Genomic DNA, 27,996 nt, shown 5'->3' on the forward strand with positions numbered 1-27,996 from the left:
TGTTACCCCCTCAAGTCTAATTACTATCAATAAATACTTCTTCTATAGTCCTTTAAACAATGTACCCTTTGAAATGTTCAATCAGGTTAACAGGCCATACCTCACACACCTAGGTAGACTTGCATAAGATTAACACATCAAAGGGTCTTCAGCTGCCCCCTTGATATGTTAAAATTCAGTTGGCTCGGACAAATCAATCATTGTCAATTGAATTCTGGCCTAGTCAATATTGTACTGTATGTGTACATACATATAATAATATAATGTCCCACATAAATCGGCAAACATATTACAACACCTGTCAGCTGAGAGCACCCCCCCACCCCACCACCAATCACAGCTGTGCTCCACCCCTGCACTCCAGAGTGCTGTAAGCCTTCAGTCACAGCCCACCTCCTCCCCATTACTGCTTTATGTCACAGATAAGCCCCCCCACATAGGAAAATCTATATTTAGACAAATATGGAGGGTGCCACTGCTGACCCTCCTTGTGAAAATGCCGGTCACTATCAATGAGAAACAAATATCTGAGATAGCAAGAATAACTTGCCACAAATTTTGGGGCAGTGTTGAATTGTAATGCCCCGTACACACGGTCGGACTTTGTTTGGACATTCCGACAACAAAATCCTAGGATTTTTTCCAACGGATGTTGGCTCAAACTTGTCTTCCATACACACGGGAACACGAAGTTGTCAGAAAATCCGATCATTCTGAATGCGGTGACGTAAAACACGTACGTCGGGACTATAAACGGGGCAGTGGCCAATAGCTTTCATCTCTTTATTTATTCTGAGCATGCGTGGCACTTTGTCTGTCGGATTTGTGTACACACGATCGGAAATTCCGACAACGGATTTTGTTGTCGGAAAATTTTATAGCTTGCTCTCAAACTTTGTGTGTCGGAAAATCTGATGGAAAATGTGTGATGGAGCCCACACACGGTCGGAATTTCCGACAACAAGGTCCTATCACACATTTTCCGTCGGAAAATCCGACCGTGTGTACGGGGCATAAGTCTGTTAACATGCTGCACATTTTCACTGGCAAGTTGTACACTTGCAGAGCACTTGAAGCACAAGTTCTAGGTGACACGTTTGTAATTTTCTAGCTAATTTACGTGTCAATTCTCTAGCAAGAGCAAAGTTTCAGTGGTGAGTCTACAGCAAGAGCTCTGCAAGCCTACAGCATGAATATTCAGCCACAGTGACCCCTGTGGTGGGATGACTATTGCACAACATAACTGAACCAGAACTTGCAGCAGACTTGCAGAATGTTTGCAAATTAAGTTGATCTGGAGTCTTGCAATGCAGACTTGCTGTAATTTTGCAACAAACTTGTGAAGCCTGGCAAGTCTAGCAATAGCTTAGCAGGTAATTTTCAAACTTGCAGCATAACTGGAATGTAGATAAAAAAGTTCTGACTTCCTCCAGGTCGGTGACTCAGTACTGACACCTGTCACAGGCAGGCAATTCTAGAATTTCCAGAGTTTGGGTCACCAATGGCTGCCTACATATGTCAGAGGTCTCCTTTAAATCCCAATACAGAAAACATAAGGAAGGGGGAATACCTTCTCTCCTAAATTCTGGCTGAAAAATAGCAGCGCACTTCCTGTGCCTAGGCACCCCTGTTCTTTAGCCTCATACTGTATACCTGAAGTGTGAGATCATCTAAGGCAGGGGTCTCCAAACTTTCTATAGAAAGGGCCAGTTCATTGTCCTTCAGACATTAGGGGGGCCCGACTGTGCCCAGTGGGAGTAAGCAATGCCAGATCTTTGGTATTAGGGGGAAAAATAGTTGGTGTTGGAAGGAATTATGCCCCATTGTTGGTGTCAGTGACAGGAATTATGCCCCATTGTTGATGTTGGTGTTGGTGTCAGGAATTATTTCCCATTGTTGGTGTCGGTGGCAGGAATTATGCCCCATTGTTGGTGTCGGTGGCAGGAATTATGCCCCATTGTTAGTGTCGGTGGCAGGAATAGTGCCCCATTGTTGGTGTCAGTGGCAGTAATTATGTCCCATTGTTGGTGTCAGTGGCAGGAATAATGCCTCAAGGGCCAGATAAAGGCAAGCAAAGGGCCGCAGTTTGGAGACCACTGATCTAAGGCGCTGCTGTCTGAATACTGGTCTCAGGAGATTTGGAGTGAGATTTGATGATATCACCACTGTGCTGCTCACTGTTCTTATTGCTGGAAGTAATGACATGAGGAAGCCAAGACCTGCCTCTACCAAGATGGCCACCTCCACACAGAGACTCAATGCAGAACAATGGGGTACAGCTATAATAGGGGCTGGGTCTCCTTTTATTATTGTCTAAGATTTAGAGTGAATGTTTTATTAACCTGAATTGCTTTGATGAGGCTGCTACCATGTAACAAAAGCATCCTCAAACAGAGGAGGGAGTCTTGAGAAAAATCCAAATATGCAAAACATAGCAAGGGCACCACACCAATGGTATTAGAGATATTATATAATAATCAATAATATAAATATCCAGTGTGTTTTGGGAGTTCACACCTTCCCCCTTCATCATGGCTTAAATATAATGTGTTAAAATTACTTACAGTCACTGCTGAAGCATTGCATTAGTGAAGTCACATTATATTAAAGCCCTGATGAAGGAGTGTGTGAACCCCTGAAACGTGTTGTGTATTTAATTTTATTGATGAATAAAATATTTTTCTGCCATCAGTGTGCTGCCCTTGTTATGTTATCCAGAGTGCAGATAAAGACATGGTAAATTAGTAATGAGGGAAAGGCCAGCTGCAGGGAGACCACAGGCAGTATTTCTGACCAATCCATGGTCCTCTGGTTGTTCCTCTTCAAATTATGCATTTTCTAGTTGAAGTAATAACATTTTTAAGGTTTACTGACCTACTTCCTTTTATTGCTCAGTACAGGGACATTAATAATCGTACATTTTCGTAATTCTGCTGAAAGCTCTAATGGTCTCCATACCCTTTAAAGTGGACCTGTCATTATGTTAAATGTTACATGCTCAGTAAAGTGTCAGTATAACCCTTCCGGTGGCCGGTGTTTGAGTGCCGTCTGTACTCTCTGGTCATGTTAGTGTTTTTGCACCAGTTTTGCCCAGAGCAACCACCATGTTCCCAAAGAGACCCTGAACACTGAAGGTCAGATGTGTTTCTGAGGATGGGACATAAGATATCTGCCTATCCTGGAACACAGCTCCTCATGCACTGCCATAGCAGACAAAAATCCTGGCCAGCAGGTGTTAGCAGCACATCATTATCATCTTTTCTTCATAGAAAATAGAGCACAGATTTTTTTTTTACTCTGAAAAACATCTGCAAGACGACATTGTGCTCTACCAATCTGAAGAGCCACACTGATTTATATAAGACTAGGGTTGTCTTCCATCCACCATGGACTCTCATGATGCCAAAATCTGTCCTTCCTGATCGCTGAAATGTAATGCCTTAAGATTACATTTTAAAATATATCAAATCTAAATAAAAATTGCAGTTATATAAAATATAAATTCAATACAGTATATTCAAAGTCATGTTTTTGGGTGCAGTACTCTCCTAAGGAAGATGATCACCACCACTCAGAAGTCGGCTCCTCCTCTTATTTTAACCCTCTTTAACGTTTCAGGGGTGCTAGTAGCCACTCTATTTTTCACACACGATTCACCTGAGAATATAACAAAAATCCTTCCCTTCTCCGATTTGTTTACTTTTAGTCTGCTTTCCGTGCATGCGCCCTTCATTGGAGATGGGCCCTGCAGTCAGGTTGGACTTGGACAATGCCCGACCCCAGCAGCATGGAGAGCTGGAACTAGCACATTTGTAACACAGAGCCCAGGGGTGAGATGAGAGGAAAGCTCTGGGGCCTGAAAGGTGGTTGGAAGAAGGTGGTCACCATTGTCCATAACATGTCCATGTACTGGGCATTGTCTCCACCCTGTACATTGTACTCGGCATTGTCTCCACCCTGTACATTGTACTCAGTGGTAATATTGAATCATTACCATCACTATGTCTGTAATGTATATAATGTATAGAAGAGTGGACAAATGGACAAAACTTTGCAAAGTTTTGATGTGCAAAGTTAGTAGAGACACATCCCAACAGACTAAAGGCTGTAATTAAAGCAAAAGGTGCTTCAAGAAAATACTGACATGGGGGGGGTGATTTTTTTCCAACTCAGTGATTCTGTTTTTTTTTTCATGACATGTTGGTGTTATATCTATCACTTGGATGTTATACGTTGCACTAGTAAATACAGCTGGATAAAACAAAAACTCGTTCTGTCTTCATTTTAGGCTGCAAAGTAACAAAATTATTTTAAAGGGGGTGATTCTTTTCTATACCCACTGTATATGTTTTTGTTTAGGACAGGCAAGGCAATCTATAAACAGAGAATATAACAAAACAAATAATTTATTTTTTTCTACTTTGATCAGTGTTCATTAAAAAATGTTTTAAAAAGATTGCTGTAGATAAAAAAGTCTAAATTTTATTCTATAATTTGTCCTATTTAAAATGATGGCGATGATAATTATGATTTTAATACAAAGTATTGCAATGTTATTTACAAATGTATTTATTTTTTTAATTTTACATCTTTTTACAATAAAAAAACAAAATAGTATTTGTTAGAAATATAAAGAGAGACAAAAAAATCTGCATAAAATTAATAGCCTAGGGGGAAGGAGTAAATTAGGGTCTTTTTATGACAAACTAAGGGCTAAAAAGAGGTTAAATAGGGACAAATTGTATTTACTTTTTTTTTTTTTTTACTCATCAGGTTGCTTTAACTGACATCATATGCAGACTGAAGCTCATCCCTTTGATCTGCAGATAAATGACCCCAAGTATATATAATATAACACTGTTACTTCGTGTCTGTCTTTCATTGCGCCCAAATGTCAGCATACATATGGTACGAGGCTCCACCCTAACCCAACCAGAGGTCTGGGCCTAATGTGCAGAAACATTTTTTGATCCAGCCAGGGAAATGATAGTTTAGAAAATGGCGGACATTCTAGCAATAAAGTGTCAAGAAGGTAAATTTACAATATAAAATTTTGTACAGTAAATTGGTCATGGAAAGGCCAAAAGTTTTTATCTGCGTGTCCACACAGCAAGGGGTGGTTTGGGTCCCCTGTATTCATCACTTAACACCAGCCAATGCGTCTGAATGGCAGGTTGGCACAGATTCGATGTAAACTCTCACTTGGCCTTTTTTGAGTCAGAATTGTGTATTTCAATCTTCAAACTCTGTAAAAGAAAAAGTAATAATCCATAATTTCATCACGTGAAGCACACAATCATAAAACCTTCTGTAAAAACCTGATGTCACAAAATGAGGTTGCTCAGCATGGAAGATGCTAGTTTTTTTGGTAAGATATGGGGAGGTATTAATATGTGAGTCTTTTTATGGGTCTACTTGTTCTGGTAGGTACAAAGCATACTCATATCTGAAGGGTACTATTGATGTGGGGAGTATGGTCTGTGTGTTCCAGACTGTTGTCTGTATTGTGTGTATCTGATGAGACTATAGTGTGTGTAGTTGTATTATATCATCTGTGCCTATAACTTAGGTTGTAAATCACTGCTATGGTGTGAGAGACTGCATCCTGAGTTTTCTGTATTGCAGAAGTTGGCTGACGGAGTCTGGTTGCAGACAGATAAGTACCGGTGTGTGGACCTTATTATAGGTAGGGACAGATCTCATTGCCAGATATGGATCTGTATATCTGATGTTTGTGTGGTCAATATAGAAAGTTACAGCTAGGGATGAGCTTTCACCATCAATGGTTGTTAAAGAAGCAGCAGGTACTGGCATCGACTGCGTTCTTAGCAACCTGTAATGTCTTATGGCCCCATTTATTTGCTGGCCGGGAATCCGCAGCCATATAAACAAATAGGCAGAGATAGCTGGCTGACATACTGTACATTTTCAAATATGGCCATATTAAGGCAAAGACATTGACCAGATATGGCCATGCCCATATTTGGTCAATGACATACAGTGGGGCAAAAAAGTATTTAGTCAGCCACCAATTGTGCAAGTTCTCCCACTTAAAAAGATGAGAGAGGCCTGTAATTGTCATCATAGGTATACCTCAACTATGAGACACAAAATGAGACACAAAATGTGGAAAAAAATCCAGACAATCACATTGTCTGATTTTTTAAAGAATTTATTTGCAAATTATGTTGGAAAATAAGTATTTGGTCACTTACAAACAAGCAAGATTTCTGTCTCTCACAGACTTGTATTTTCTTCTTTAAAAGGCTCCTCTGTCCTCCACTCATTACCTGTATTAATGGCACCTGTTTGAACTTGTCATCAGTATAAAAGACACCTGTCCATGACCTCAAACAGTCACACTCCAAACTCCACTATGGTGAAGACCAAAGAGCTGTCGAAGGACACCAGAAACAAAATTGTAGACCTGCACCAGGCTGGGAAGACTGAATCTGCAATAGGCAAGCAGCTTGGTGTGAAGAAATCAACTGTGGGAGCAATAATTAGAAAATGGAAGACATACAAGACCACTGATAATCTCCCTCGATCTGGGGCTCCATGCAAGATCTCACCCCGTGGGGTCAAAATGATCACAAGAACGGTGAGCAAAAATCCCAGAACCACACGGTGGGACCTAGTGAATGACCTGCAGAGAGCTGGGACCAACGTAACAAAGGCTACCATCAGTAACACACTACGCCTCCAGGGACTCAGATCATGCAGTGCCAGACGTGTCCCCTTGCTTAAGCCAGTACATGTCCGGGCCGATCTGAGGTTTGCTAGAGAGCATTTGGATGATCCAGAAGAGGATTGGGAGAATGTCATATGGTCAGATGAAACAAAAGTAGAACTGTTTGGTAGAAACACAACTCGCCGTGTTTGGAGGAGAGAGAATGCTGAGTTGCAACCAAAGAACACCATACCTACTGTGAAACATGGGGGTGGCAACATCATGCCTTGGGGCTGTATCTCTGCAAAGGGAACAGGACGACTGATCTGTGTACATGAAAGAATGAATGGGGCCGTGTATCGTGAGATTTTGAGTGCAAACCTCCTCCCATCAGCAAGGGCATTGAAGATGAAACGTGGCTGGGTCTTCCAGCATGACAATGATCCCAAACACAATGCCCGGGCAACGAAGGAGTGGCTTCGTAAGAAGCATTTCAAGGTCCTGGAGTGGCCTAGCCAGTCTCCAGATCTCAACCCCATAGAGAACCTTTGGAGGGAGTTGAAAGTCCGTGTTGCCCAGCGACAGCCCCAAAACATCACTGTTCTAGAGGAGATCTGCATGGAGGAATGGGCCAACATACCAGCAACAGTGTGTGACAACCTTGTGAAGACTTACAGAAAACATTTGACCTCTGTCATTGCCAACAAAGGATATATAACAAAGTATTGAGATGAACTTTTGATATTGACCAAATACTTATTTTCCACCATAATTTGCAAATATATTCTTTCAAAAACAGAAAATGTGATTGTCTGGATTTGTTTCCACATTTTGTCTCTCATAGTTGAGGTATACCTATGATGGGAATTACAGGCCTCTCTCATCTTTTTAAGTGGGAGAACTTGCACAATTGGTGTGTGACTAAATACTGTTTTGCCCCACTGTAGCTGGGTTTACATTGTCCCTTTGCTTACATTTAGCATCAGGGACCAGAGATGTCAGTCGCAGTGAGTGTTGTGACTGGATCGCTCTTGTCTGTCAGTCTGCGAGGTCATTGATTGTGATTGATGAAGATCTGCATCGCTGGACAACATGATTGATGGTTTTACATCATGGGACATCTCCTGGGAGTTTTTTTCCAGCCTCTGTGCAATTCCTCTGCCTATTAGCCTAGAAAATGGCCATTGCTGTTTTATAACATTCTACTCCCATTGATTAATGGGACTCAGATTTGGCCGAACCAGCTTGGAACGGAACCAAGGTATAGTCCGCTCACCCCAGTTATGGCTTAAAGTATAAGTAAAGGCAAAACTTTGTTTGTTTTAGACACAGTGGAGATATATTTGAACACATATTAGGTGTTTATTGCTGTCTGTGCACCTGTTAGGTAGATTCACCCTCTCTATTTGTCCTGTTTACTATTATCATTGAAAGTGAAATTTTAAAAAAATCCTGAATTTTGGGCTGTCACCAGAACAGTAATAGAAGGGCAATCTTCCACTGGGGACACTGATAGTGACCTGGGGGGATCCTAAGGGATTCCCTTAATTTGCAGGGATTTCCTCTCACTTCCTGTTTGGGCTATGGCTTCTGCAGTGTCCGTGAGGCCTGTAGTAATTAGGATACTAAAAGACCTCTTCATAAAAGGTTCTCAGAACATATCCACAATATAGAGATTGAATGTAAAAACCATTGTTTATCCTTACATCACAGAAACATACAAAACAGGGACTCCCCCTCATTGCAGTTTTGGGGAATAGAGAATGCTAAACCTCATTAAAGTGGCACAAATAAGGTCACATCTATATCTCAGAAAGAAACTCAGTAGATTTATATTTTTGCGAACACTGAAACTTCAGGGTTTGAATGTTGAACTTGACGTCAATTTTTTTACAAGCGATGCTTAATATTCAACACTGCAGAACATATACTACATGAGTTGTGATTCAGTATTCCTAATGTTCAACATTGGTTAAGTTATAACTGATTAATTTTTGTGGTATAGTCCTTATGAACAGAATTCCCATCCCCCTTTCTCTTTGTGTACCAGTTTTTTGTATTATTTTGTTTTATCTTTTTATATAGATTCTACGTTCTTCCTCATGATTTTTTTTATATAATATATTTTTTATCCCTGTTTTTCCTTGATTATTAGAAGATGTATAATTGTCCTCTTTATCCCTTTTTTTGTTAATGATCTTTATTACATATCCTTAGTACATACGTTAGTTTTTTTGTTTTTGTTTTGATATTTCATTTTAAGGGGTTATCAGAATCACAATACTTTAAGGTATGTATGAGGTCAATTTATTCTAGGTTATATATTAGGTGATTTTATCATTGGATTAAATTTAATAATGATATTTATTAGAATTTGATGTATTGTACATTTATTATGGGTATTTTACTAATTTCTGCAATCAACTGGCAATTGATTAGTTAATATAATTTTTAAAGCATAATTGTTATAATCATTTTTATAGTATGATTTATTTGATTATTATACATTTAATATCCTATATATGTGTGATTGGCATCATTTAATTTATTTTCGGGACTGATAGGCAATAAAACAGTTAATTTATTTTACCTCAAGATGCATTTGATGTATTTGTATTCTATGGCAGTGCTTGCAGCATGTAAAGTTATATTGTATTGTAGTGATGGCTCTGAGTCCCACTTAGAATGTTTTCATGCGTGCCGGGTGAAGACCCATCCTGGCAGGTATCGGGGCTCAGTTGCTCTTCCAGCACCAGTCATCCCTCTTGAAAAAGTATTTTACAGATGAAACGTTGGGAGTGGAAGCTGATGCTGGGAAGAGCTTTGGATCTGCATCTCTTGAGCAGTGGAAGGGTTGTGAGCCGCCTGGGGATTTGAGCGGCTGGCTGGCTGATTACTGCATCCTGCTGCTGCTGCAAACAATCTCCACAGGAAATCATCTTTCGATCGGTTTGCTTGCAGTCTATGTGAGTATTATTTTAGTGTCTTTAATAAAATTCTCACACCATTAGAGTTCTCCTGTGCTCTATTTATGTAACCATCTAAAGGAGTTGGTAAGGGAGAGTAGAAGGAATAGCAGAGAACAGCCTAAGTACCTGACATGAGGCTTGCCTGTTCCTGGATAGTCATATGGGCCTGGTAAGCGCAAACTCTGTGGTGGAGGGAGAACTTTTCGATATACTGTGGGTATAGAAAAGAATTACCCCCCTTTAAAATAATCACATTTTGTTGCTTCACAGCCTGAAATAAAGACAGACACAGTTTTCATTTTATCCAGCTGTATTTACTAGTGCAACTTATAACATTTAAGTGGAAGATATAACACCAAAATGTCAGAAAAAAAGTTTAAAAATACAAAAACAGAATCACTGAGTTGGAAAAAGGATCACTCCCCTTATGTAAGTATTTTGTTGGACCACTTTTTGCTTTAATTCAAATTTTAAAAGTTCAGTTACATTTTCAATCTTCATCTACATCTTCAAGTCATTCCACATTTTTTCAATGGGGTTTAAGTCTGGACTCTGACTAGGCCATGCAAGGACATTCACCTTTTTCTCCTTCAACCACTGTGTGGTCATTTTTCATGTGTGCTTTGGGTCATTGTCATGTTGGAAGCTAAACCTTCTTTCCATTGACAACTTTCTGGCAGAGGGCAGCAGATTTTCCTCAAGAATTTGAAGGTATTTTGCCCCATCTATTTTTCTTCTATCCTAACCAGTACTCCAGTCCCTGCTGCAGAGAAACACCCCCATACCAGTATATTACCACCCCCCATAACAGTGTATTACCACCTCCATGCTTTACTGTAGGAATGGTATTTGGTTGGTGAGCTGTATTGGATTTCTGCCAGGCATATCGTTTGGTGTAGAGGCCAAATAATTCAATTTTAGTCTCATATGACCAGAAAACTTTTCCATGTGGCCTCAGAATCTTCAAGGTACATTTAAGGTGGTCAGAATGAGACTAAAAATGAGTTATGTGGCCTCAACACCAAACAATATGTCTGGCGGAAATCCAGTACAGCTCACCATCCAAATAACACCATCCCTACAGTAAAGCATGGAGGTGGTAATATCCTGTTATGGGGGTGTTTCTCTGCAGCAGGGACTGGAACACTTGTCAGGATAGAAGGAAAAATGGATGGGGCAACATACTGTCAAATTCTTGAAGAAAATCTGCTGCCCTCTGCCAGAAAATTGTCAATGGAAAAAATGTTTACCTTCCAACATGACAATGACCCAAAGCACACAGCAACAATGAGCACACAGTGTTTGAAGGAGAAAAAGGTGAATTTCCTTGCATGGCCTAGTCAGAGCCCAATTGAAACTCTGTGGAATGACTTGAAGACTGCAGGCCACAAATGGTCACCATCAAATTTAACTGAACTTGATCAGTTCTGCAAAGAAGAGTGAGCAAATATGGCAAAGTCTAGATGTGCAAAGTTAGTAGAGACATAAAGACTAAAGGCTGTAATTAAAGTAAAATGTGGTCCAAAAAAATACTGACACAAGGAGGGTGATCCTTTTTTCAACTCAGTGATTCTATTTTTTTCTGACATGTTGGTGTTATATCTTTCACTTGGATGTTATAAGTTGCACTAGAAAATACAGCTGGATAAAACAAAAACTGTATCTGTCTTCATTATTTTGAAGGGGGTGATTTTTTTCTATACCCCCTTTAACTAACTCAAGCACATGGGAAGAAGTACTTGTAGGAGGAAATTTTTAGACAACACTCCATTGGACTTTGTATTGGTTTGGGCATGTGTTGAATTTTTTTATTAATTTTTTCATGGTGGATTCCTTTGTCATTTTGATATGCACATTCACTTGAAGAGTGGATTATGTCAGCACTGATTTATTATTTTAACACTGTATTTTGTATATTTAATACTGACTACTACATAACCATCAGAGTACACCAGACTGTATGCGAGATTTGCATCTATCTGTGTGTGTCTAGCCATCTACGTTTTGGGTGAGTGTCCCTATAGAGATAGCTGGAGGTAAGAGTCTGTGAGTGGGTGTGTGCACTAACTCTAGAAGTAATATTGCAGGAAGGCTGTGAAAAATATTCAGCCAGCATGCAGAGCTAGCGGGGATCCTTTACTAAAGATCATTCAATGTGCTCTCTACAAGGAGTATTGTGTCTTCCTGGGTGGCTTTTGTAAAAGTCTCATGAGCTGATCATCCTACAACACCTTCATGTCACATTACAGTGTGGATCCAACCCCGCTAAAATATGTTGAATTTGCTTCCAAGACTGTGTTATCTTCTTCTTGCTTTGTCAAACATTACATTTCTACATTATAGGCATCCTTCCCTCCTATGTAGTGATTTCTTTACCTTATGTATAGTGCCATGTTTGTGTCATAAAACTCCAAAAATGTTTCCTACACAACGTAATTTTTACTTTCCTAGCACCTAATCATGGCAACATACAATTCCTCCCTCTTGTTTTGAGCGTTTACGAGGATGGGAGCAGAGTTCTGTAGCATTTGATTTTTCACTAGCTCAGGTCCTCAGGGGTTAGGTTAGGACAGAACTTAAGGCAGAAGAACTGGGCATACTACACACACCCTGTATACTTCATTGACGTGATGTGTAGCACCCCACATCCAAAACTGTTTTATTAATAGGCTGAATGAATTGAAGTCTGAACATACTATTATTACAATCTGCAGTAGTACGTTGCATTACCTTCATATCTGTAGATAAATCAAGAAAGGTCGAATGTGTAAACTTGATCTTCTGTATTTAATTTCAACTTTTACTCTTTTTAAAAGATATTCAGGGAAATAAGGATGTAGCTTTCTGTTACTGATAAAGAAATGAACCTGGTTATTAAAATATATAACACAGACCTGAGTCAATCAACAGTTCGCTCTTTTGTCATGAACTCTATAAGACCTTTCGAGATAGCTAAAATAAACTCAAACTCAATCTTTCTAAAACTAAGCTTGTAATATTTCCTCCTCCCCGATCCCCTCCCCCCATGACTTTACCATTGAGATCAACAGCCATTGGTCCCTTCACACATGCCAGGGTGCTGGGTGTAATCCTAGACTCTGATTTCTCCTTTGGGCCCCACAACTAATCACTGGCTAAATCTTACCGCCTTAACCTCCGCAACATTTCCAGAATTTTCCCCTTCCTGAATAGCGACACAACAAAACAACTTATCCATGGCTTGGTTATATCCCGCCTTGACTACTGCAAATCCCTTTTCACTGGCCTACCATTATACAGGCTATTCCCCTTCAGTCTAATATGAATGCTGCTGCTAGACTTATACACCTTACTAACCAATCCATGACTGCTGCCCCTCTCTGCCAATCTCTTCACTGGCTTCCACTAGTCCAAAATTCATAATACTAACCACAAAGTACAAAGTCATCCACAACATCACCCCCAGCTACATCACCAACATTATCTGCAGATATTGCCCAAATCGTCCTCTCTGCTCCTCCCAAGACCTCCTGCTCTCTAGATCCCTTGTTACTTTCTCCTATGTTTGCCTCCAGGACTTTTCCAAAATCTCTATCCCCCTGGAACTCCCTACCCCAGTGTGTCCGGTCAGCTCCTACCCTGTCTGCCTTTAGGCGATCCCTGAAAACTCATTTATTCAGGGAAACCTAACCCACCTCCATCTAAAAACTGTACTTGAGTCACTTCCATCAGATCATCCCCCGCAGCTATTACCTTTTGTACCACCTCCCCCTGCTTTAGAATGTAAGCTCCATGTGAAGGGCCCTCCTACTCCTTCTGTAATAAACTGTACAGTGGAACCTTGGTTTACGAGTAACGCGGTTAACAAGCGTTTTGACAGACGAGCAACAATTTTTAAAAATTCTGACACGGTTTGCGAGTGTTGTCTCGCAAAACGAGCAGAATTCAAGCTAATGGGCGGTTCAGTACCGGCGACACTCGGAACAGTTTAGTGCCGTTCGGAAATACTCGGAAACACTCGGAAATACTCCATTTCTGAGTGTTTCCAAGGCTCTCCGGTGCCCCCCCACCTCTGGCCACATACGGTATTGCATGTAATAGAAGTCAATGCGGAACAAATTATCTTTGTTTCCATTGACTTCTATGGGGAAACTCTCTTTGATATGCGAGTGTTTTGGATTACAAGCATTCTCCTGGAATGGATTATGCTCGTAATCCAAGGTTCCACTGTATTGTAAACTGTCCCTCTTTATATTGTAAAGCACTGTGCAAACTGTTGACGCTATATATAAATCTGGAATGATAATAATAACAATAATAATAATAAACCAGGATACTTGCAATGTTTTACTACCATGACCATCTGATAGCAAGTTATCCTGTACTTTGGTTATTGTCTATCTATAGTGTGGCATCCCATACTAGCAATCTATTCCAATTAGTTATGCTGATTTCTAATGTCTACTGTTGGCCAATCCTGTATGTTCTTTCTACACTGTATAAATACACATCATTTATATAAAATATAAATAACACCTTTTGGGCATCCTCCTGTGGAGAAGGTCACTACACATGTACAGTATGTTTCAATAAAACGTCTTTCTGTTCACCATAAGACAAGTGGTCTTGTCTGAATTCCACAACATAACAAACAGTCCCTGCCATTTATTTGCTTAAGTCAGTCTGCCCATCCCTACGCCTTCTCTCCTCTGAGCCACCTAGATTACCACTCCACCTTCTTGTCTGATGTCATTACAAAGGGCAGTGTCCTGACAAAACAATAATAATACTCCAAAAGCCGCACATAAAATTACACACAAATACCCATCAGATTCATCACTCATCGGAAATGTCAGACTTGCATTTCTGAAGGTCTATAAATGGTTGTGGTACAACTTCTTGTCTTGACACAACAGATAGTCAGCAACAGTATATCTTGGATGCATTAGGATGCATTAAGGTGAAAAAAACAAGGGTTTACAACACCTTTAAGTGTTCATGAGTTTCTGCCCTAGAAATCCATTCCAGAACTTGACCAACCACCGTATTCCTCTGTGGCTTTTGACTGTTTCCAAAATAAAAAAAATACCCTCAAAGGATACAGATTTGATGACATTTTGAGGATGGGCAATATATCTGCTGAATAGGATGTAGGATCCCAGTAAATATTCTGCAGACAATTTATATATTCCTTCACTTACAACTGAAGTGTAGGTCAGGGCAAATTGAAAAAAACAAAAACAAACATGCAGTACATCTGTGTAACATTTGCACACTTTGCCTATTTTATCTATGGAAAGTAATTCTGCAAGTACAGAAATACACCTGGTGATCTTCCAAAAATGTACTCAGGTCCCAAGTACTGTTCTGGGCTGACAACATGGACTGGGTGTTGTCAGTCCTGCCCAGGTTTCTCTTGACACCCACTCTCCCATCGCTACAACATAAAGCTGTTGTTATTCTGTAGTCCCAGGATAGGGACTGGAAGGGCTCATTACTCTCCTTGAGATAGCACAGGAATTGATCATTGGACACAGGACTACAACACATTTCTGACAGAATTAACAGGTATTTTTTGTACTTATCAAGAGCAAATCACTTTCATTTGTATACTTAACAGACCAAAGGGAGCAAAAAGAGAAGACTAGAAGGGGCTGAATCAGGAGTGTATACCGAGAGTCCTCTTTGTTCTGTGTGCTGGCTAACCCATGGTAAGCTTATCATCAATGCAATGTCCCAGCTTTTACAAAACAGGGAGGCACTGTTCCAGAAGAGCCTTTTGCCAGCCCTACTTCCTACTTCCTGGGAAGAGATTCTGTGGTTGGGCTGTGTGCCTGGAGAAAGGCCCCAGGCCCCTAGAGAATACATCCCCTCCATGAGAAGACTGTGTGCCTAGAGGTAATGCAGACCTAAGAGGTCCTACTAGAATCATCCTGGAACAGAGGAAAACCTGAACCTCCCATTTTATAGCTGCTGCACTCAAAAGGAAGCTGCCAGATGATCCCAGATGCTGAGTCCCACCCTGTGACTACTAGCCAAGGAGTGTGAGAGCCCCTCTGTATCAGTATCCTACCTCATTCTGTCCTTCTAACCTAACAAGCCAAATTAAAGGATCAGAACTACATTAATGTCTGGACCTGCATTACTGCTGACATAAAAATGTGATTTACTTGGAGACAAGGTAGTTGTAGGGGGAAGTCCCTCTTATATTTCCGGGACCCCTTTATGTGGAGGAACTAGAAACTTATGAACATCGGGAGACGAGCTGTTCGATTTCAATTTATCTGGGGTTCAGGATTTCCCATTTACCAGGTGCTGTAAAGAACGGATGTACTGTAATTGCTGCCAGTTGAGGTGCATCTTACATGACCCTCCCCTGAAACATACACAAGCTACTTGAACAAACCTAGAGGCACACAATATGTAATACAAATCGTAATATTAACCACTTCAGCCCCGGAAGGTTTTACCCCCTTCCTGACCAGAGCACTTTTTACAATTCGGCACTGTGTCGCTTTAACTGCTAATTGCGCGGTCATGCAATGCTGTACCCAAACGAAATTTGCGTCCTTTTCTTCCCACAAATAGAGCTTTCTTTTGATAGTATTTGATCACCTCTGCCGTTTTTATTTTTTGCGCTATACACGGAAAAAGACCGAAAATTTTGAAAAAAAATGATATTTTCTACTTTTTGTTCTAAAAAAAATCCAATAAACTCAATTTTAGTCATACATTTAGGCCAAAATGTATTCGGCCACATGTCTTTGGTAAAAAAAATGTCAAATAGTGTATATTTATTGGTTTGCGCAAAAGTTATAGCGTTTACAAACTAGGGTACATTTTCTGGAATTTACACAGCCTTTAATTTATGACTGCCTATGTCGTTTCTTGAGGTGCTAAAATGGCAGGGCAGTACAAAACCCCCACAAATGACCCCATTTTGGAAAGTAGACACCCCAAGGAATTTGCTGAGAGGCATGTTGAGCCCATTGAATATTCATTTTTTTTGTCCCAAGTGATTGAATAATGACAAAAAAAAAAAAAAAAATTACAAAAAGTTGTCACTAAATGATATATTGCTCACACAGGCCATGGGCATATGTGGAATTGCACCCCAAAATACATTCTGTTGCTTCTCCTGAGTATGGGGATACCACATGTGTGGGACTTTTTGGGAGCCTAGCCGCGTACAGGACCCCGAAAACCAATCACTGCCTTCAGGATTTCTAAGGGCGTACATTTTTGATTTTACTCCTCACTACCTATCACAGTTTCGGAGGCCATGGAATGCCCAGGTGGCACAAACCCCCCCAAATGACCCCATTTTGGAAAGTAGACACCCCAAGCTATTTGCTGAGAGGCATGGTGAGTATTTTGCAGCTCTCATTTGTTTTTGAAAATAAAGAAAGACGAGAAAAAAAATTTTTTTTTTTCTTTTTTCAATTTTCAAAACTTTGTGACAAAAAGTGAGGTCTGCAAAATACTCACTATACCTCTCATCAAATAGCTTGGGGTGTCTACTTTCCAAAATGGGGTCATTTGGGGTTTTTTTTTGCCACCTGGGCATTCCATGGCCTCCGAAACTGTGATAGGCAGTGAAGAGTGAAATCAAAAATTTACGGCCTTAGAAAGCCTGAAGGCGGTGCTTGGTTTTCGGGGTCCCGTACGCGGCTAGGCTCCCAAAAAGTCTCACACATGTGGTATCCCCGTACTCAGGAGAAGCAACAGAATGTATTTTGGGGTGTAATTTCACATATTCCCATGGCATGTTTGAGCAATATATCATTTAGTGACAACTTTGCGCAAAAAAAAATAAAAAAAATAAAAAATTGTCTCTTTCCCGCAACTTGTGTCACAATATAAATTATTCCATGGACTCAACATGACTCTCAGCAAATAGCTTGGGGTGTCTACTTTCCAAAATGGGGTCATTTGGGGGGGTTTTGAACTGTCCTGGCATTTTATGCACAACATCTAGAAGCTTATGTCACACATCACCCACTCTTCTAACCACTTGAAGACAAAGCCCTTTCTGACACTTATTGTTTACATAAAAAAATAATTTTTTTTTGCAAGAAAATTACTTTGAACCCCCGAACATTATATATTTTTTTTAAAGCAAATGCCCTACAGATTAAAATGGTGGGTGTTTCATTTTTTTTTTCACACAGTATTTGCGCAGCGATTTTTCAAACGCATTTTTTGGGGAAAAAACACACTTTTTTACATTTTAATGCACTAAAACACACTATATTGCCCAAATGTTTGATGAAATAAAAAAGATGATCTTAGGCCGAGTACATGGATACCAAACATGACATGCTTTAAAATTGCGCACAAACGTGCAGTGGCGACAAACTAAATACATTTTTAAAAGCCTTTAAAAGCCTTTACAGGTTACCACTTTAGATTTACAGAGGAGGTCTACTGCTAAACTTACTGTCCTCGATCTGACCTTCGCGGCGATACCTCACATGCATGGTGCAATTGCTGTTTACATTTGACGCCAGACCGACGCTTGCGTTCGCCTTAGCGCGAGAGCAGGGGGGACAGGGGTGCTTTTTTTTTTTTTTTTTTCTTTATTATTATTATTTTTTTATCTTATTTTTAAACTGTTCCTTTCATTTTTTTTTTTTTTAATCATTTTTATTGTTATCTCAGGGAATGTAAATATCCCCTATCATAGCAATAGGTAGTGACAGGTACTCTTTTTTGCAAAAATTGGGGTCTATTAGACCCTAAATTTCTCCTCTGCCCTCAAAGCATCTGACCACACCAAGATCGGTGTGATAAAATGCTTTCCCAATTTCCCAATGGCGCTGTTTACATCCGGCGAAATCTAAGTCATAAAATGCTCGTAGCTTCCGGTTTCTTAGGCCATAGAGATGTTTGGAGCCACTCTGGTCTCTGATCAGCTCTATGGTCAGCTGGCTGAATCACCGGCTGCATTCTCAGGTTCCCTGTTGAGACAGGAGAGCCAGAGAAAAACACGGAAGACGTTGGGGGGGGAGGGGCATTCCCTCCCACTGCTTGTAAAAGCAGTCTAGAGGCTAATTAGCCGCTAGGATTGCTTTTACATGAAAGCCGACCGCTGGCTGAAAAGAATGATACCAAGATGATACCTAAACCTGCAGGCATCATTCTGGTATAACCACTCAAAGTCGTGAATGGCGTACCTGAAGACAAAAAAATGGTTAACAATAAAGCACAGTAAACGGTAAGGTATAAAAAATTGCATACCTGAAAAGCAAACATGATAAAACATAATAACAATAAAACATTGCAGAATAGAATACAGTAAAAAAGAGCAGAACAATAGAGAGAGAATAGAGAGAGAGAGAACAATAAAACGACAACTATTTTTTTTTTATTTTATATTTTGTGTGTGGTTTTTTTTTTTTTAACACTTTTTTTTGTAACTAACTTTTATAACTGTAACCGGTTCCAGGTTTGGGTCTCACAAAATGCGATGGCATCTTGGGAGACCCTTTGAAAGTGTGCCTAGTCTGTGCAATGCTGTACCCTACGCTAATACTCAACTAGTGCATGGTAGCGTTCAAAATATTCACCAATGCAAAGACCAGGATTGTCAGGACAGGAGGGACAATAATAGCGGGTGTCACGTCTATATCCGCGCTTGCTGCAGACACAACATCTTTTTTGGGGGGGTTCGCTGGGTAGGGGTACTCGGGAGGACATAAAGAAAATGCCTCTCATGCAGCCGACTGCATTTGGTTGGGGATGTGAATGGGGGAAGTACGGGCGCTGCAGAAGCGGTGGGTTCCCAATTAGGATTGGCGAATGCAGCAGGAAGGGCACTATTGGCACGACGGGCCTGTGTTTGTCTTTTTGGTGGCAGCGGGACACTACTTGTGCTTGCCACCTCACCAGCTTGAACTGCACTTATGGGACTCGCCATGTCACCAAGTGTTACTGCAGTGCTGGTTTGACTACGACCGGGGTGTACTAGGCCGCTGGTGCTTGCCAGTTCACCAAAACGCTACCAAAAAAACTGTTAGCGATCGCAGGGATCAGGCCTGACTCTGCGAACGCTGCAGTTATGCGTTTAGTGTTTTGTAAGTGACAGTGATCGATCGATACTGCACTTGGGTGGGCTGGGCTGGGCCGGGCGGAGGGGCAAAACGCAGGTGCTAGCGGGTATCTGGGCTGATCCCGCTAACACTGCGTTTGTGGGAACCCTAAACTGCTGGGGACGCTAGTATAGATCTGATCGGATCAGATATTGATCCGATCAGATACTATACCACTAAGGGAGGCGTATGCTGCGTGCGTGGGTGTTAGCGGTACTGGCGCTAACCTGACGCTGCCTGGGGCTGGTGCTTGCCAGTTCACCAAAACGCTACCAAAAAAACTGTTAGCGATCGCAGGGATCAGGCCTGACTATGCGAACGCTGCAGTTATGCGTTTAGTGCTTTGTAAGTGACAGTGATCGATCGATACTGCACTTGGGTGGGCTGGGCTGGGCCGGGCGGAGGGGCAAAACGCAGGTGCTATCGGGTATCTGGGCTGATCCCGCTAACACTGCGTTTTCGGGAACCCTAAACTGCTGGGGACACTAGTATAGATCTGATTGGATCAGATATTGATCCGTTCAGATACTATACCACTAAGGGAGGCGTATGCTGCGTGCGTGAGTGTTAGCGGTACTGGCGCTAATCTGACGCTGCCTGGGGCGACGCATATCACCGCCGGGCGATCAGGGGGCTAAGCCTTTATTCGGTAATAAATGGCGGGTGCCCTGACACTATAAAAAATAAACGAACTAACCAGCGTCACCCGTAACAGTTATACGGTGATCAGTGGTGAAAGGGTTAACTAGGGGGCAATCAAGGGGTTAAAACCTTTATTAGATAGTATATGGGGGTCCCTGTCGCTATAAAACGCTGACGGCGAACCTAAATATTTACGTCCCTAACTAGCGTCACCAGCGACACTAATACAGCGATCAGAAAAATGATCGCTTAGTGACACTGGTGACAGGGGGTGATCAAGGGGTTAAAACTTTATTAGGGGGGGTTAGGGGGTACCCTAGACCTAAAGGGGGGTAATATTCACTGTCCCAACACTGTAACTGTCACAAACTGACACTATGCAGTAATCAGAAAAAAAAAAAAATACTGCTAATGTCAGTTTGTGACAGGGGGGGTGATTGGGGGGGATCGGGGGGCGATCGGGGGGGGGATCGGGGGTGTAAGGTATGCCTGGCATGTTCTACTGTGTGTGTTGTGCACTTACATGTCTTCTCTCCTCGGCGCTGGGACGGAAACTGCCAGTCCGAGGAGAGATGACATCACATCCTCTGCCTGTGTGAAACTACACACAGGCAGAGGAGGATTCCCATTGGCTGGGAGCGATCGCGAGGGGGGGGCCACGATCGGATGGTCTCCCCCTCGCCTCCCGACGCTCCCAGTCAGATGCCGACCTCCGATGGCACCGGGGGGGGGTCCGATCGGACCCCCCGCCCGCGGGAGGCAGATCACGTACAGGTACGTGATTCTGCCTGCCCGTGCCATTCTGCCGCCGTATATGTGCGTTAGGCGGTCGGCAAGTGGTTAAACAGAGACCATGTAAAACAACCTATTTTAGGGGTTTCCTTTGGTGTGGTGCATAATAGGGAATTAAAACTTTAATGGATTTATCTTCAAGATTGTCCAGAGTGGAGCTTTATTGTACAGTATGAAGGTTTAGCGTGATTAAACTCAAAACTGATAATAGCTTATAATCTTCTTGGCACTCTATGACTAGCATATAATTGATGTTACTTCTCATGGAATGGATGTTACTCCTTATATAATGGTTATTATTACTCATATCATTGATGGTACCTGAATATTTCCACAGTGCAGCCCAGACGTCGGAGACCCTCAAATCTTCCATCTGATTCTGAGATCTCCTCATCAATATCAAATCTTATCTCCAGTGTGCTCAGAGTTTGGTTTGTAGAGATAGCTGAGCAGAGATCATCACAGCACAATAATGTCGTCTGACATTCATAAAATCTTGTTGGAGAAACAGGAAATTAAAATTGAGATTTTTTTAGAAAGCAAGGATAATACACTGGATACAAAGAAAAACAGAAAATACAAAAAAAGAAAATACAAAGCACCAACTGGCCTCCAGAACTATACCTCAACATCAATGTAAATAGATTTTTTAAATAAAGCAGCTGCCTCCTGCTGAGGACATGGGGCTAACCAAATGTCTCCATGAGACTTTTCACCCCCTACATCCAACCCCTCCTTTTTTGTGTATGGTCTTCAGGTCTTCAATGGTTAACAGCTTTAATTGAATTAGTACAATAAAAGGTACATTATTATTATTATACAGGATTTATATAGTGCCAACAGTTTACAACATGAGGGTAGACAGTACAGTCACAATACAATTCAATACAGGAGGAATCAAATTTTCTAACGTTTGAATTTTCAAATTTTTTGATTTTCGAATCTCCAGAAAAATTTGTTAACCCCTTCCTGACCAGTCACCGCAGTTGTACTGTAGCAGGTTGGCTTCCCTGGGCGAAACAATGTAACCTTATGTCGGTTTGCCTTTTGACCACTACGGAGCATGCGCGTGTGTGCCAGTGGCTCGCTGCTGAAGCAGATGCGAGTGCTCGGCGGGTGCGATGACCATCGGGCACATGCGATCGCTCGTGATAGAGCGAAAAACGGGATTTGTGTGTGTAAACACACAGATCCGGTTCTCTGAGGGGAGAGGAGACAGATCGTGTGTTCATACCAAGTATGAACACTGATCTCTCTCTCCTCCTAGTCAGTCCCACCCCCCCAGTTAGAACACACCTCCCAGGGAACACAGTTAACCCCTTGATCACCCCCCAGTGTTAACCCCTTCCCTGCCAGTGACATTTATACAGTAATCGGTGCATTTTTATAGCACTAATCGCTGTATAATTGTCACTGGTCCCAAAAATGTGTCAAAAGTGTCTGATCTGTCCGCCGCAATATTATAAATTGATATTAAAAATTGATGATCACCGCCATTACTAGTAAAAAAAAAAAAATAAAAATGCCATAAATATATCCCCTATTTTTTAGACGCTATAACTTTTGTGCAAACCAATCAATATACACTCATTGCGATTTTTTTTACCAAAAATTTGTAGAAGAATACATATCAATATAAACTGAGGAAAACATTTTTTTACATTTTTTTTTTAAATTGGGATATTTATTATAGCAAAAAGTAAAAGATAATGGGGGTGATTTACTAAGATGAATGCGCTTCGCTGGTTCATTCCTTAATTGGTGCGCCGGAAAAGTCATTAACCAAACGTGTGAACTGGCGCACTTTGAAGCACTTTGAAGCACATAACGATAATAAATATGCAAACTGCTACTGGTGCTAGGGTATTACAAAGAAAAGAGAAGTGTTTCTAAACCCAATAAATTAATATTTTCAGATCTTGATGTTTAAAGGTGACCATACACTGCAAATTTGATTTAGTGCAAAAGCCTGTTTGATTTCCTATAATTTTAATTAATTGTTCAAGTGCGTCTTCCTATTACCTATATTGCCGAAATATTGAGTTGTACAGAGATTGGCCAATCAGATAGTGCATGACCATCTTGAGTGCCAAATTTGGAATGTAGATGTGCCATGACCAGAGGCGTTGTTAGGGGGTAGGGATGAGCCGAACACCCCATGGTTTGGTTCGCACCAGAACCTGCAAACGGACCGAAAATTCACACGAACGTTAGAACCCCATTGACGTCTATGGGACTCGAACGTTCAAAATCAAAAGTGCTCATTTTAAAGGCTAATTTGCATGGTATTGTCCTAAAAAGGGTTTGGGGACCCGGGTCCTGCCCCAGGGGACATGTATCAATGCAAAAAAAACTTTTAGAAACGGATGTTTTTTCGGGAGCAGTGATTTTAATGATGCTTAAAGTAAAAAAAAAAGTGAAATATTCCTTTAAATATCGTACCTGGGGGGGTGTCTATAGTATGCCTGTAAAGTGGCGCATGTTTCCCGTGCTTAGAACAGTCCCTGCACAAAATGTCATTTTTAAAGGAAAAAAAAGTCATTTAAAACTGCTTGCGGCTTTAATGTAATGTCGGGTCCTGGCAATATGGATGAAAATCAGTGAGACAAACGGCATGGATACCCCCCAGTCCATTACCAGGCCTTTGGGTCTTGTATGGATATTAAGGGGAACCCCGCACCCAAATTAAAATAAGGAAAGGTGTGGGACCACCATGCCCTATCTACTCTAAACAGCAGTATACAGGCGGTGCAAACAAGACAGGGACTGTAGGTTTGTTGTTAAGTAGAATCTGTTTGTAATTTTGAACGGCTACATTTTTAACGTGTTTAGCTCCAGCCAAAAAATCTTTTTTAAGGTTTTTGGAAAACATAGGGAAGGGTTATCACCCCTGTGACATTTGTTTTGCTGTCTGTCCTCCTCTTCAGAAGATTTCACCTCACTTTTTGTCCCAATGACAAATGTTGTTTGAAAATTTGTTTTTTTTGTGGAACAAGGATTGGGAAGCATCAGTGGAAAGGAGAAATGTTTTTCCCATATTAACACTTACAGGAGAGAATTTCCCTTCCTAGGGGTAGATTTCATCTCACTTCCTGTTGTCTCCTTCCGTTTGCAAGTAGGAGTCGTTTGTAAGTTAGATGTTTTAAAGTAGGGGCCTGCCCTATATACTCAGCAGACATTTGGGCCTTAGGTGTTGTTGTGGCCACAACACTGTAAGCCCTCACAGGGCCCTGCTGTGAAATATTAGATCAAGAATTGTAATTACATGCCCCTGTTGAACAAGGGCAGAAAAATTGGGCCTTTGGTGGTGGTGGTGGTGCCACAACACTGCAACCCCTCACAGACACTCTAGTTGGAACACAGGAACGAGCCCTGCTGCAAAGTATTGCATCAAAAATTGTAATTACACGCCCCTGTTAAACAGGGGCTGAAAAATTGGGCCTTAGGCACTGGTGCTGGTGCCACAACACTGCAACCCCTCACAGATACTCTAGTTGTAATCCAGAAAGGAGCCCTGCTGCAAAGTATTGCATCAAAAATTTTAATTACATGCCCCTGTTAAACAGCGGCTGAAAAATTGGGCCTTAGGCACTGGTGCTGGTGCCACAACACTGCAACCCCTCACAGATACTCTAGTTGTAACACAGAAACGCACCCTGCTGCAAATATTGCATCAAAAATTGTAATTACACGCCCCTGTTAAACATGGGCTGAAAAATTGGGCCTTAGGCACTGGTGCTGGTGCCACAACACTGCAACCCCTCACAGATACTCTAGTTGGAACGCAGAAACGAGCCCTGCTGCAAAGTATTGCATCAAAAATTGTAATTACACGCCCCTGTTAAACAGGGGCTGAAAAATTGGGCCTTAGGCACTGGTGCTGGTGCCACAACACTGCAACCCCTCACAGACACTCTAGTTGGAATGCAGAAATGAGCACTGCTGCAAAGTATTGCATCGAAAATTGTAATTACACGCCCCTGTTAAACAGGGGCTGAAAAATTGAGCCTTAGGCACTGGTGCTGGCGTCCAGAACCAAAAATGTTCTTACAAGCTATCAGCGTGATCATTGAGGAGAAAGAGGATAATTACTCAGGGATAGTCACTCAGCATCAGCATAGGCAGTCTTTGAAGGGATCTGAGATTTCAAAAAAAAATATTCGGTTACATCAGCATCAGGTGCTTGGTAGCTGGTGGTGATCCAAGACTGATTCATTTTTATGAAGGTCAGTCGATCGACCGAGTCGGTGGACAGACGCACCCTGTGATCGGTTACAAAGCCTCCAGCAGCACTGAATGTGCGTTCCAAAAGAACGCTGGATGCAGGACAGGCCAGTAGCTCAATTGCATACTGTGCAAGCTCTGGCCAGTGATCCATCCTCAAGACCCGGTAACCCAGAGGATTTTTGGTGGGAAAGGTGTCCAAGTCAGATCTTGCCCCTAGGTATTCCTGCACCATGTAAAACAGACGCTGGCGATGGTTGCTGGAACCGATCATACCTTGGACCTGCGGACCAAAAAACTGTCTGAACGCATCGGTCAGACGGCCACCTTCTCCACTGTTCCTTCTTTGACTGACAGAAGCCTCAGCAACACGTTGTCCAGAAACAGGAGTTTGTAACCTCCCAGTCTCTGGGAACGCGTTGCACAGACCTTTCTGCAAGGCCTCCCGAAGATGTTTCATCCTCTGCTCCCTCTGATGGCAAGATAAGGTCTGCAACCTTACCCTTGTAACGTGGATCAAGGAGGGTTGCCAGCCAGTATTGGTCCTTCTCCTTGATACCACATATACGAGGACTAAGTATAAAATTGATGCGCTTTAAATAAATAGTGCACAATATGCTGCTGCGACTAAGCTTAAATCCAGGAATAAAAAATGCATACATGTGAATAAAATAAATAAATAATTATGGTGCTAATACATGTGTTAAAATTGCCAAAATAAATCTTCAAATTGGTGATGTGACGGTGAGTATAAATAAAATAATAATGACACTCTGAGTACAATGTCCAGGCAGAGATAAATAGTGGGAGAAAGTAAAAATAATTAAACAGTTCCTTCCCTTAATCCAGATTGATTGACTCACTGGGTTAGATCGTTTGTATCAGGATATTTAGTTTTTCTTGCATCCCACTTCAGCAATTATACTGCTGGTGATTCGGCTCTCAGGATAAAGGTTTTATGCAAAGCAAGCAAAGAAAAAATAGATCATTGTACAGTGAACTTACTAGATAGTACATAAGCAAAACAGGGACAAGAGATACACTCACAAACTCCCGGTCTATTAGAAGCATTCAAATAAGCAGATTGCATTTTTTTAGCACATATACGAGGATCCTCACGCAGGCTTTGCAGGATCAGGGAGGCCATGCAGCATAGGTTTGCTGAGGCATTCGGTCCGGAGTCCTCTGGGTCACTAAGGACGACATGGTCCGCAGCCACCTCCTCCCAGCCACGTACAAGTCCATGTGTTTCTTGGGACTGATCCCTTAAAGACTGCTGCTGATGCTGAGTGCCAGGCTCCACCTCCATACTGACACAATCTTCCTCCTCCTCTTCCTGTGTGATCGGCGGGCACGCAGGAACACTGTCTGGATAAAGGGGGCCTTGAGAGCTAAGGAAGTCCTCCTCTTCCTGCCTCTGTTCTGCCTCAAGTGCCCTGTCCATTATTCCACGCAGCGTGTGCTCCAACAGGTGGACAAGGGGGACAGTGTCACTGATGCATGCACTGTCACTGCTCACCATCCTCGTGGCCTCCTCAAATGGTGACAGGACAGTGCATGCATCCCTGATCATGGCCCACTGGTGTGGGGAAAAAAAACCAAGCTCCCCTGACCCTATCCTGGTGCCATAGTCGCACAGGTACTCATTGATGGCCCTCTGCTGCGTGTGCAGCCGCTGCAGCATGGCCAATGTTGAGTTCCACCTGGTGGGCATGTCACAGATTAGGCGGTTCTTGGGCAGGTTAAACTCCTTTTGGAGGTCCTCCAGCCGAGCACTGGCATTATATGACCGGCAGAAATGCACACAGACTTTCCTGGCCTGCCTCAGGACATCCTGTAAGCCCGGGTACCTGCCCAAGAACCGCTGCACCACCAAATTAAGGATGTGAGCCAAACAGGGCACATGGGTCATTTGTCCCTGTCGGAGGGCAGAGAGGAGGTTGGTGCCATTGTCGCAAACCACCATTCCTGCCTTAAGTTAGCGTGGCGTCAATCACCTCTGAACCTGCCCCTGCAGAGCTGACAGAACCTCTGCCCCAGTGTGGCTCCTGTCCCCCAAGCACACCAGCTCAAACGCCGCATGGCATCTTTTGGCCTGCGTACTTGCGTAGCCCCTTGAACGGCTACGGAGCACCGCTGGTTCTGAGGACAAAGCACAGGAAGAGGCCATGGAGGAAGAAGAAGAGGAGGGGGTGGAGGAGAGAGGTGTGTCAAAATCATTAGTAGTGGCATTTTGGAGGCATGGTGGCGGAACAACCTCCAACACTACTGCACCTTGTCCTGCATCCTTCCCAGCTGCCAGCAGAGTCACCCAATGCACCGTGAAACTTAGGTAACGTCCCTGTCCATGCCTGCTGGACCATGAGTCAGCGGTAATGGTAGTCCAGCGAGGCATGGACATTGCCTTCCACATGCCGGTAGAGAGCCAGAATTGCCTTCCGTGAGAAAAAGTGGTGTTTGGGTACTTGCCACTAAGGAACCGCACATTCCACAAACTCACGGAAGGGGGCAGAGTCTATCAACTGAAAAGGCAGCAGTTGAAGTGCTAACAATTTTGCCAAGCTAGCATTCAACCGCTGCACATGTGGATGGCTGGGAGCAAACTTCTTTCGGCGGTGCAGCAGCTGGG

General features: G+C 42.2%; 1 protein-coding gene across 2 annotated transcripts in view; it reads right to left on the reverse strand.

The window, feature by feature from the left end:
- Positions 1-4,553: 4,553 nt before the first annotated feature.
- The window catches only part of LOC141106558 (NACHT, LRR and PYD domains-containing protein 12-like), a 283,337-nt gene continuing 259,894 nt past the window's right edge, over positions 4,554-27,996 (reverse strand). For both annotated transcript variants that reach the window (XM_073597415.1, XM_073597414.1), the window contains 3 exons: positions 21,465-21,638; positions 12,370-12,489; positions 4,554-5,246 (listed from right to left, as the gene is read on the reverse strand). In XM_073597415.1, the coding sequence (XP_073453516.1) occupies positions 12,372-12,489; positions 21,465-21,638 (292 nt within the window). In that variant the 3' untranslated portion in view covers positions 4,554-5,246; positions 12,370-12,371. The remainder of the gene's footprint in view (positions 5,247-12,369; positions 12,490-21,464; positions 21,639-27,996) is intronic.

This window comes from Aquarana catesbeiana, linkage group LG08 (assembly GCF_042186555.1).
Source record: "Aquarana catesbeiana isolate 2022-GZ linkage group LG08, ASM4218655v1, whole genome shotgun sequence".
Lineage (NCBI taxonomy): Eukaryota > Metazoa > Chordata > Amphibia > Anura > Ranidae > Aquarana > Aquarana catesbeiana.